The following is a 12,276-nucleotide window of genomic DNA, read 5'->3' as shown; positions in this document are numbered from 1 at the left end:
AGAGAGAGAGAGAGAATGTCGATTCTGCATAGCATGGCATTAGTGTGCACTGATGTCTGCCTTTCTGCCTTTTTCCCTGAAAAACTGGAGAGGGCTCTAGAAGATCCTGAACTAGCACCCTGTAAGCCTTGGAAAAACTGTGTTTTGTTGTGTTGCTCCCCTTTTGACCATTACCTGCAATCTGTCCAGACAGAGTACAACAAAAGTGATGAAGTAAGCAAGGGACTTGGGGTTGAACCAAATAATGAGCAAAGAATAAGAGAGTTTAATAGCAAGCAGCAGGAGATCCTATTGATATTTTCAAAGGGCAAGGTTAATAACTTAAGGCTGTAAATACTCATGAATGAGAGAGGTTATTTATTGAGCTGAAAGTGGAAGGTTTAGGAGCATTGAAAAATACTTGAATAGGTAGCAGAAAAAGAGTCTTCTTCAGGCTTAGTGTGACTTCCTGACAGAGCTGTTATTCTATACATTAATCTTCTCAGAGAAACAGTGAGAAATATTGAGTTGCTATTTTGATATTCGAAGAATATCACTGGAAAGTGCTCTAAAGGAAATGCCTGTTTTGTCAGAGAGATGTCTTGGCTGATCTGGAATTGATTTCCCATCAGGAGTTCTAGAAGTATTTTCTGTAATTTTCTTCTCTTCTGCAAGGTAACAACAAGATTCAGGAGAAAAATCCTCCCTGCAGGTATCTTAAATTTTTTTTTCTTTTTCTGTAAGATAGTGAAAGAAATGGAATTACCTTCTCAGTCCTGGAGGTTTCTGATTATACTGAAAAAGAGATGGAGTTGAGCTGTGCTGTTAAAAGATCCCATCTTTTTCCTGCGACAGTTGAATGTTTCACTGTTTCTTCCTGATCATTTTATGTTTCTTAATTACAGACTTAGCTTAAAATCATGAATCTCCTTCCTTTCCATCTTATATTTCTTTTCACTTAAACAATTGACTTTTGCTGATCAAGACAGAGAAATCACGGAGGTGAAAAGTAATAGTCATTACTATTTTTTTCATGCTGATATTTATGTAATACAAAAAATTACATGTGTGAGAGGACATGATGTGGGATTATCAGAAGCGCCTTAGTGACTATGTGCACTAATTTTCAATTAAATTGAAGAAGCTGAATAAATGAGAAAGAAAAACAATTGAAATATAAAGCAAGAGCATAATCTGGACTAGAGGCTGCTAAGGTGCTACCATGAATTCTCTTCTGCTCCACCACAGCCAGAAATTCTTTGCTCTGATGAAATGAATGAATGGGGACCTATTTCTCTGGGTGCATATGAACAAATTCCTTGTGTGTCACTGAGTCTAGGCTCTTCTGTCCAAGGATCAGTGAACTCAGCTGTAATGACTGCCCTTCCTTCCTCTCAGGTGTCCAGTTAGGTAAGAGGCATCTTCCCAGGATAGGTGAATACATTAGAATGAACTCCTGAAGTTTTTTGCCAAAACTCAGTATGGTGTTACTGTTGTTTTGTATCTTATTTTTCTCAGCCATCACAAATAGCAATGGAAGTATTTTCCATATTGAGGGAGTAAATTCATGTTTCAGGTAGCTTAGGGCTCCGTTGCTGGTAATCTGCCACTGGATCTTGTGTTAATGAAAAGCAAGAGGAACATCCCAAAGGTGTTTGTAGGGGATGGGGGTGGGGTGTGACTGCGTCAAATATTTTGTTTCAGTTTTAGTTGTATTAGGAAAAATGTCTCTAGCAGAACTTCTGCTATGACTGTGCTGTGTTTGTGGGTCCCATGATACTCAGGGTATTTCCAAAGTATACAAGCAGCTTGGAGTGTGTGAGGAGACGAGTGGGTGGAACAGACTTTACAGAAAACCCTGGGGAAGTAAATACTGAAGCTGGAGCAGTGCTGAGTGAAGAATGGGAGATACTGCTCAGTTCTCTATCTCAAAAGACACAGAGCATAAGTTGGGAGGAGCAGAATTCAGTTGTCAAAAGCCCTTTACACAGCAGATTTTCTTTTAATATAATAAAATAGATTGGTTTGCAATATATGATTGTTTATTAGCTTGGATTTTTCATTAGACAGCACTTTCATAAGGCTGGCTAAACTTTGGCCACATAATTCCCATTCTTTTTGAGGATTTCATCCTGTTATTGAAGATACCTTGTTTATCAGGACAGTGCCTGTGTCTTATATGCAGTGCAAAATCAACTTTTCCAATATTAATATCCCTAAATATTTGGAAACAGAGGCAAGAAAAAAATATAATGTTTGACAATTGATCTGTGGAGACCCCAAATCTGTCATCAGTATATAGCATGGGTCTGCTGCAGCATGATGCTGCTCTGTTCTGTTCTAAAATTACATTTCCTTGGAAGCCCTTGAATGACTGTCTTTAGTAACATAATAAAAGATGGAAAGATGCAGCATTTTCATGCTATGGAACATTTCACAGCATTTTACTCACTGTGTGATTCATTGTCATATATACTAAAATGAAAACTGTTATAGCATTTCAACATCAGACCAGATATTGCTGAAAAACGATATGCAATAGTGAGTGTAACGTATGAACATATGTTCAAGTTTGAGAGGTTTTTCTTTTTATAGATACTGATGCAAGTTTTTGTAATATTATTGTTCAAATTCACTCTGCTGAAAATATCTTAGATGTTATTAATGGCATGTCTGTACGTCCTTGTCTCAACTGCAATTCATGTGAGTAAGATTCCTGTTCCCTCTGACATGCTTTGATGTTTTTATATTGCTGAATTCATAACCCAAATGGTCTAGGTTTGAAAGCAATTCCTTTTGCATCTTGCTGCCTGTGAACACCTTTTGACAACAAATGTTTGTTTTTGCCAACTTGTTTATGACTTCTAGGAAAGACCAGGGATAATCTTAGATACAAACTACTGCATGTGTATTTTGACATGCACAGGTTAAATAAATAAAATAGATGTTGGTATGAATTGTTCTGGAGACATCAGGATGGTCCTGCACCAATGCATTGCAATGAAGGTGAGAGTGATGTAGCAGGGCTTTGTTATTTGTATGCTCATGCTTTATAATATGGGAGCAGAGTTTTGTATAGCAACATCAAACACATCCCTTCTTCTTTTTATTTTGTTGTAGCCGTTGTCTCCTGCTCTGGATCACATGAAGAAAACTCTTCTTCACCAAATCCAACTCAGAAGCTCTCCCTGATAAAAAATCGGATGGTTTCATTGCATCAGCCTTCTAAGCCAGGTACCATAAGTCCTCTTCCTTTCATCCTCCTTATTTCTCCCTCAGAATCAGGTGTAAGATAGATGCTGGCAGTCACAAGCACCTCTTACCAGAAAGCTGTGACACTGTGTTTCTGACTGGAACTAGAGCAATGACTCAGAAAGTCCAGTGTAAACTTAAGGGAATTACTTATTTCTGTATTAAACAAAAACAAAGAAGCTCAAACTCATAGCAAGCAAACCAAACCATGAAGAACTCCAAAAATCCTCCACAAAAGAAACTTACTGCCTCTCCCTCAATAAACAAACAAAAAAACTCAAACAAATAAAATAAATTAAAAAACCACAACACAGCAAGAAAAGGGAAAAGGAAGAAAAAGGAAAGAAAAATTATTTCCATCAGCACACTGAAATCCACCAGATCTGGGGTTGGAAATTCTTGAAATAAAAAAGAGTTAGTGGAGCTGCTTTCCCACTACTATAGAATAAAGTATCTTTTTTGATACTGAATTAAGTTTTTTTCCAAATGGAATTTTATTTTCAAGGCATTGTGGAAACCAAGTGAGCAGTGAGGTTTTCTAACACGTGCTCACTGCCTCTTGTCCTGTCAATGGACACTACTGAGAATGCCTAGCTTCCTCTTCCTTCCCTCTCATCAAAGCGTTTGTACACATTGATAAAATCCCCCTGACCATACTCTTCTGCAGACTGAACAGTCCCAGCTGTGCCAGCCTCTCCTCTCATGAAAGCTGCTCTGGTCCCTCAGTCATCTTTGCTCCTGCAGGGATGTCCCCTGCATTGAGGAGCCCAGAGCTGAGCACAGAACTCCAGCTGTGGTCTCACCAGTGCTGAAGAGAGAGGAAGGATCACTTCTCTTGACCTGCTGGCCATGCTGTTCCTAATTCAGCCCAGAAAGTTGTTGGCTGCCTTTGTTGTAGGGGTGCACTGTTTGTTGTTCACCATGCTCCCAAAGCCCTTCTCCTGGGCTGCTTTCCAGCCAGCCCCCAGCACTGGTGCATGGGTCACACCCCGAGGTGCAGGACTTGGCTTTTCCATCCAGGGGCTCCTGTCAGCCCAATCCCCAGCCTGTGGAGGCTGCTCTGCGTGGCAGCACAGCCCTCTGCTCTGCCAGCTCTTTTGTGACCTCTGTGACCTTGCTGAGGCCGCACTCTGTCTCCTTGGTCAGGCTGTTAATGAAGTTGCTAAACAATAAAGAAAGGCCTCTGGGTGTTAGGAAAGCCACACATTCCTCCCAGGAGGTGGCAAGGAGATGTAGCCTTGCCAGAGGAATGTTTCCTATAGTAACATCTTCCAGATGGTATCTAATTCTTTAAAGTCCATTCTGATATACTCTGGACTGTCCATGAGGTTTTTTTTCCATCTAATCTTCTTTGGAGCATTTTTGTAATACCTTAAAATATATCCTTTGCTGATTGTAGTAATGCAGATATATTTCTCTATTATACATTTTTTCTTTCAATTTTTCATATTTTCCCTTTTTGCTGACTTGTACTTGAGGGTTCTGCAGGTTCATAAGCAAAGCTGGATATGAAACACCTGTAAGGTGGTACATAGTGACACTAGAGGTTTCAGCTTTCAGTGTTCTCTTTCACCGTGACCATGAGTGTACCCAGTTCTCTTACTCTGTGATTTGTGCTAAAAAACAGCTTATTGTTGATCCATCACAATGCAACACATATAATCTCTTCCCAGAGAAAACAGTCATTTTTTTACTGAATGTCAAAACCTTTCCTGATCTGTTTCAGACTCTTCTTCGTATTCAGATTTCTTTAGCCTCAGGTTGTGGCAGACAGGCCATATAAAGCCCAGAGAGTTGGGAATTAGGTGCTTTTCAAGGGGAAAGTTGTGTTCACCTATTTCAGCTGTGAACAACCTTGTAACATAAGACAAAGGACCGAATCTGCATTGGTAGAGTCCTTGCCACTGCAAGCTGAGGTATTAGTAAGGTTTGATGAAATGATTTTGTCATAAACAATAGTTCTAAGTAACTCTCTAGTTGAAAAAGAAAATTTTTCTTTCCTGAGCTTTCACTTGGGTCTCTTTGTCCGTTATGCTGTTGTGAGAGAAATTGCTTTCTGGGTTGTACCTGCAAATAAAAAAATTATCCGATAAAAATATTACTTCTACTGACAATAAGTCAATGGATACTGAGTTAACTGCCAAGCCTCAATAAATTTGAAACAGCACAGCAGGTCTGGATGTGGACTCTGCTTTGTCTCACACAGCTATGGAGTTTCTGAGCTATTGAGATCCCTAAAGTTGTTTTACTGCATCATCGAACCATAGCCCAGAGCTGTGCACAGACATTTTTCCCTAGATCCAACAGAGCCAGGAGAGGGACTGGTGTCCTCATTCCTGTGTGCTGCTGGTATCTGGCATTGCATACACACACATACACAATTTGCCAGCTCATCTGCTTGTGGCTTCCATGTAAAAACGATGGGCTGAACACTGCCCAGGCCTTTCCTAAGCTGCATGCATTTGCTGAATTGGGCTAAGAAGATATTTGGATGGTTGGCCCAGGTGTCAGCTTGAGAGAGGCAGAAAACTCCAGTGTGAGCAGGCCAGAAAGAGCTGGGCAGTGTCCAAAGCAAGGGAGGAGAAGTGTTTGGGTGGGAGACCAGAGCCTGTGCCAACCCAAAGTTATGTGTGCAACTCTATAACATCTGTGTTTATCTTGCCTCTGCTTGCTGGATGTTGTTTTATAAAAATGAAGTTAATTCTAACTTCAGTAATTAGGAGAAAGTCTGCTTTTGCTGTCACATTCAAAAGATGCTTCTATTTCTCCTTTGTGTGAAAGTTTAGTTGAAGTATAGGAAATATTCTGGAGGCTCTTATGTTTTCATTTTTGCCCTACTTGTGCCCCACCCCACACTTCCTTATTATGTCCCTGTCCTTAATTCTGTCCTTGCCTGTTCTCCTCCACAGGAACAGGACAACCAAAGGGATAACTTTCTGTCATTCCTGTTTGCAAGGTTCGAATACCTTCTAACATTAGGATCCCAAATATGAATGTTTAGTCTCTTAATATTTCTTACTTGGCCTGAGGACACTCCAGTTATTACTGTAATATTATTATTACTACTGAAAATAAATATCATGCAAATTAATATCAGCTCTATTCAACTCCACTCTGTGTGGGAGAGCTTTGTGCAGCTAACATCCCTTCAGGGAGTTTATATTAGATTGATGAGAGAACAGTGAATTACTTCTTGTCTGGTTTATAATATGCTGATTATGAAAAATTCTGGCCAAGATGATCTAGTGTCTTTAGTACTGTGAGCAAACTCTGGAGTTTGTTAAGAAGACATTCTTATCCATCCTACTAGAGGAGAGCAAAACAGTTTTATAAAGATAAAAAAAAATATGTAAAGTTTTCATTGCTCATCTGTTTTGCTTAAGACCCTGTCAAGCTCTTTCTATTGCTAAGAGAGGGTTGCCCTTAGAGTATCAGTTCTTCCTTTCTTTCTTTCTTTCTGCCAAAATGCTAAATCCATACAGTTTCAATATCCCTGTTGATATTATTGGTATTATTCTCATTTGGGACTTGGAGTACTTGTGGTCTAGACCTTCCACTAATATAAATTCATTGTTGATACTAGTGGGAGGAATTTGACTTACATTCTGCCAAGAATTTGCAGGTTAGATTTTCATTCTTTGTTCTTTGACCTGCTCTGGGAGAGATTCTCTTGCTATTGCCCAAGTCAAAATTTCTTTTTCCTCTTCAGTTCTTCCATTTGTTGGGAGATATAAGCCCCATACACTGTACATTTGGTCACTCATGTGCCCCTTGAGCCAGGATAGGTCTCACTGAAACTTTTGGTTTCTCACAACAGAAGTCTCTTGTATCATCGGCTCAAGCTGCTCCTGGGTGACATCCACAGACAATTTTGGAAAACCAGACTGGGTGTTATCTTCCATTGGTGTCCTGGTGTCCCAGGAGAGGCAGCAGATGCTTCTGGAGAACAGTTCCTCCCACGGAGATGTTGAAGGTAGGCAGAGCTGCAGTTCCCCTGGCGTGGATTCCTGCTTTAGCCCAGCTCTGGCTGCAGCAGGAGTCAGCAGGCTGAGACCTCAGGGCTGTGTCCCTAAAATTCCCCCATGTGCTGGTTCTGGTGCAGAGCTCCCAAAAGGCACAGCCAGTGCCCAAGAGCCAGCAAGAGCCATGCAATTCATGTGTGCTCCCTCACCTGTGTATGGATGTACCCTCCAAATAGTCTGCCCCTTTATATACTCATTTTCTATCTCCCCATTTTGGGATAAGCTACTTTTGCTTATAGACACTGGATTTTACTTGGGAAACTCAATCCTATACAAGCCAGAGCTGGCTCCACATGTCTGCTGTCTGACTGGCAAAGTCTTTGGCTTTTCTTTTGTTGGACATGTCTTCATGCTGTTTTGGTTTCTTTTCATTTCTTCTATAATTTCTTTACTTACACCCTTAATTTTTATTCTATTCTCTCTCTATATTTTTGTTTTTGTGCATAGTTCTTCCTTTATTCTCATGGCTCCTTTTTTCAAACTCCTTCTCCATTTTCCTCTTATTATCTCTCTTCCATCCATGCTGTGTGTCTCTTGTTTTGTTGTGGTTTTCTTTCTCTTCACAGGAGACATTTTCCTCCTGAACACCAGTAGATTCCCAGATAGATGTGAGTTCAGCCTGCAAAGCCCCATCCTGCCTGGGAGCCTGGATTCCTGCTTGCTGGAATTGGCCATATGTTCACAGGATGGTGCTCCTCTCCTCCAGAGATTCACAGTTGAAATCAAGTATGTGGAGACAAACAAAAACACAATAACTTCTCTAAGAGCTGGCCATGAGGACAATGCCAGGTAAGATTATCAATTTTCAACTGTTAATCCTTTGAATTGCAAGGTAGAGTGGAACTCCTCCAGGCTGCTGTTTATCAGTGTCTTTTGCCTTCTTGAGATCATTGCTACTATTACAGCAGAAAATAAAGATACGACTGTCAGGACTGAAGCACACAGCCTCCTGACAGGATGCCTGTGACAGACAAAAGCTTTGTGTGTCCCCTTTGCAAAGAACACACTAGCTTGGATCTCACTCTCCTTCCCTCGCGTTTAGAAGGGTGAAGAGTGATTAATTTTTTCACTGATTCTAGCACTGCAGCTGTAAAATGCATCCAGTCCAGAAACTGCCTTGGTAACATGACTGATACCTCTATGGATCCAGTGGGTCCAACCAATGCTACAAGGGTCACAGTTCTCATTTTGAGGTGGGGTTAATTTCACCTCTTTGGTAATTTCCTCCTTTCTAGTAGGTTCAGGAGCATCCACTTCTGCTCCATTTGTAGAGTTCATGGAGGGAAAAAACTGAGGTAGGAAGAGGTGAAGGAAAACAAAAGAAGGTGTAACAACCCCAGATCTTGTCCTGTATTCCCTTTGACCCTGCCAACCTTTTACTTTTACATTCCTGTGTATAACAGAATGCAGTAAGAAAAAGAAATGGGTAAAGGGAACAAATCACAACAGGAAAAGAAAGAGAAGAATCCACATGTCATCTAATTTTGCCATTTTCCATGTGCTTGTTTTTCCTTTGCTGCAGTCCAACTTGTAAGAACCTGGGTCAGACACATAACAGAGTTTTTTATTTCCATCACCTGACTGACTCCCAGGGAGAACTTAAGCAATAGATCCCAGTTCTTGTTTTCTTTGAATTCTTTGGCACTCCCCAGGCTGCCATGGAGATCTGTAGTGAGGAGTCCCTGTCAGCCAAAGACAGCAGAGTTTGACTAAAATAAACTTTTTTTTTTTCCCTTTCAGATCTCTCTCTCTTTCTGTCTCATTTTCAGCTGTTGCTCAGTTCCTTCCTGGCTATTCCTTCCCCATCTTCTTGCTAATTGCACTGGGAATCTATTGCATTTTCTGGGATTAATTTCTAATATCCTTTTTTACCTACTCAAAGCTGCTATTGAGTATTTGACAGTCCTCTGCAGCTGCAGCTCCATTCCAATATGTAAACTCATAAAATATCCTTTTGCTACACCTTACTGGTCAGACCAGGCTTCGCTGGTAATCACTGCAGCATCTCTGGAATGGATCATAGATATTGTTTAGCAGCTTATTTCAAAACAATTCTATATGAAGTCAAGATTATCATCTCTCTAAAAGTGATAGCATTTAGGTTTATTAGAATGAAGTTAGCTTTAATGGAAGTTGGCACAGGTACTGATATTACTTTTTCTTACTGAATTAAATGAAGCACTGGTAAGCTCAGAGAATTTGCACTTAAGATTTTAAACAGGGGACGAAACCAAGTCTTGTTTGAAATCGTGGTAGAAACAATAGAAAAGAGAGAAAACAAAGTTAGGAACCATCAAATAGCCTTCCTTTCCTCCCTCATTACGGGGAAACTTTAAAATCCCAGTACAATTAAAAAAAACCTGACCATGCAGGCTGAACAGAATTTATTTCTAACACAGTGATTGACCTGCTTCTTGCTAGGCAGTTAGCCTGAAATGAACATTCTTTCCATGATTAAGATTTTAACAACATTGGTTGTTGAGGAGAGACCACCTTGAAGTGTTCTCACTTTACAGGGGCTTTCCACAGGCGGTAGGAGCTCTACAAGCTTTTCTGTCTTAACCAAACGCTGCTGCACAATTTACAGCAGAACAAGGAGGACAATGAGCAGATGACCTTGAGATAAATGCCTATGTATAGTACCTAGTGTAACCAGTGAAAATTACTGCCAGGGGACAGTCTTCACATCAGAGTAGAAACTTGGACACAGAAAAAAGAGTAGGTGGCACTTTTTCCAGACAATCAGATACTCCAGGAAATCCTGCTTCAGTCCCTTTTCTCACCTCTCAACTTAGGAACAAGCAATACTTCATCATAAACTTCAGCTGCACCAGGCTACTTCAGTAACTCTCCTCTTTCTGGACCTAGAAATATTCTCCTGATGGTGTTGTCTCCTTCAGGATCCATTAGCTACACAGTTCCCAAAAGTTTAGATATATGTTACATATGAGAGAAAGTTTCTGTCCTGTTCACCTCACTAACTACTAGGATATCATTAAATTGGTAGTATTGAAGCTGCCATCACTTTTTCACAAATAAGCCTTAATGAAAGAAAAAAGAAACAGATGGACTTTCAGTACCATGTTCTCTGAACAAGTAGGGCAAAGTCACAAAGTCATGACATTTATTTTAAAATACCACACCTATAGATCATGGGTATTCTGAGTTAATGCCATTAGAAGGAGAACTGCTGAGGGAGGGAAGTGTTTGAGTTTCTATGCATTTACAAAGAGTATATATATTTTTATTTCTTATTATGTCAGTAAAGCTCAAACATCAGGAGCCCATAGCCTTGCTTGCAAGGCCAAGCCTTCTTTGTCTGGCTCTTAACTCAGAAAACTGCACTTTCTCAGGGTTATGGTTATGGTGCTCATTCAGGTCACATCTAATATATTTTACTTTTTTAAAAAACTTTTTTTTTCTTAAATATTTTTTACTATTTTGCTTATCCTACCTTTTCATCTTTACCGTACAGACCCAGAATCAGCCACAGATGAAAATTCTTGAGTCTTGTGTAGTTTTGAATGTTTTCACATGCTTGTGTTCGTTGTGGACCACAATTATTTCAGTGTTCTCACCCAAACCTGTTTCAGTAAGAAGCTAATTTCTTTCAACTCTAAGTACCCACACTTCACTGAGAATAAAAATCATCATTCAGGGCAGGGATAGTATTTTCACTTTCTGTAGTCAATAAGCCTAGCTCATTTTGTTCTGTTTTCATTCTGGAATGGCCACAGTCTTGGTAGATCAGAAAACAAAAAGTTCATGGCCATGTTGGGTTTTCAGTTAGCCAACCTCACAAAACTGTTTATTGCTTAGTTTTTTGTGTCTTCCTCCTTTTTTTGGAAGGGTGGTGGTGATAAAATGCTCCACCATCTTCTGAGACACTTGAAATAACTTGCCATCTTTGACACTTCCATTCTACTAATGTGGTTGTTTTAATCCACAAAAGTTATTTAACTTCTCCTACTGTGCAGATGACAAGGGAGTAGCCTGGTAAGTGTTCTCAGATAATGTCTAAATGGGTGCTGACAACAATGAGCAGAGCCATTTTGATTAAAAAAATGCATCTAGAAAGGGTGAGGCTGTCCAGCTGCTATATAAGACCATGAATTTTGAACACTAAACTGGGAGTATGATTCAGTTAGTGCCTCTTGTGCCTCCCTTGAAATTGCACCCAAAAATATACTGTGTCAAAGAATAACCTCTAAGAGTTTGGTGAAGGCAGGAGTGGTAGGCATGTATTTTGCTCTCTCTATTTCCTTTTAAGCCAGTGATTAGCACTGCATGTTTGTGAGGACTTGCAGTCGACAGCTTCCTATGTGTATAAAAGTAAAATAAAACTCCTAATTTTTATATTCACTGATTGAGTTCAGAAGCATCTAGCATACACAGCTTTGTGTGAAAACCCATGCAATGGGTCCCCCTAATTTAGTTAACGTTTCAACTTTCATGGACTTCTTTATTGCATCTTTCAGTACTAATGAAGAAATGGTTATGCTTTAGATAAACTCTTTCCTAAAATTAATCATCAGTTTGTTGGATATGAAAAATCACATCATAGAAAGGATTGCTAAGAAAATTGTGGAAAACATCTGTTCAGCAAAGAAGATTGAGAGGCTAATGAAAACCCAAAGTGAACACTAAATAAGAAAATTTGGAATTAAAAGTTTTCAGGGTGAATCTTGAATTCTCTTGCCTTAAGCATTAGCTAGCTTGCAACTCCAAAATTTCTATCCATGCAAATTTCTCAAAATTATGTCAGACCCTGATAGTTCTTGCATGCATACAGATGAATTTTAACAGCTCTTTTTAGAAGAAGAGTAGTATTGCCTCGATACTTGAGATCCTGTTTGACATAAAATCAATAGAAAAGTTATTGCCAAGCTTGGCTTATTTGGAAACCTGCTGCAATGATCCATCTTCTGCTGGATCAACAATGGGCTTCGTTCCTGATTCCATTAAGAAAATTACATTGGCTCTGACTAGCTTCTGTTTCAGTGGTGGGACAAGCAAAGGAGGG

At 39.8% G+C, this 12,276-nt stretch overlaps 1 protein-coding gene across 1 annotated transcript in view; it reads left to right on the top strand.

Moving 5' to 3' along the window:
- Positions 1-12,276, top strand: part of LTK (leukocyte receptor tyrosine kinase) — a 97,509-nt gene that overhangs the window by 36,847 nt on the left and 48,386 nt on the right. Inside the window, exons 2-4 of the mRNA XM_014869194.2 lie at positions 3,100-3,213; positions 7,049-7,204; positions 7,820-8,042. Of these exons, the coding sequence (XP_014724680.2) occupies positions 3,100-3,213; positions 7,049-7,204; positions 7,820-8,042 (493 nt within the window). The remainder of the gene's footprint in view (positions 1-3,099; positions 3,214-7,048; positions 7,205-7,819; positions 8,043-12,276) is intronic.

Source organism: Sturnus vulgaris, chromosome 6 (assembly GCF_052056855.1).
Source record: "Sturnus vulgaris isolate bStuVul1 chromosome 6, bStuVul1.hap1, whole genome shotgun sequence".
NCBI lineage: Eukaryota > Metazoa > Chordata > Aves > Passeriformes > Sturnidae > Sturnus > Sturnus vulgaris.
This window is presented reverse-complemented; position numbering and strand designations above follow the sequence as displayed.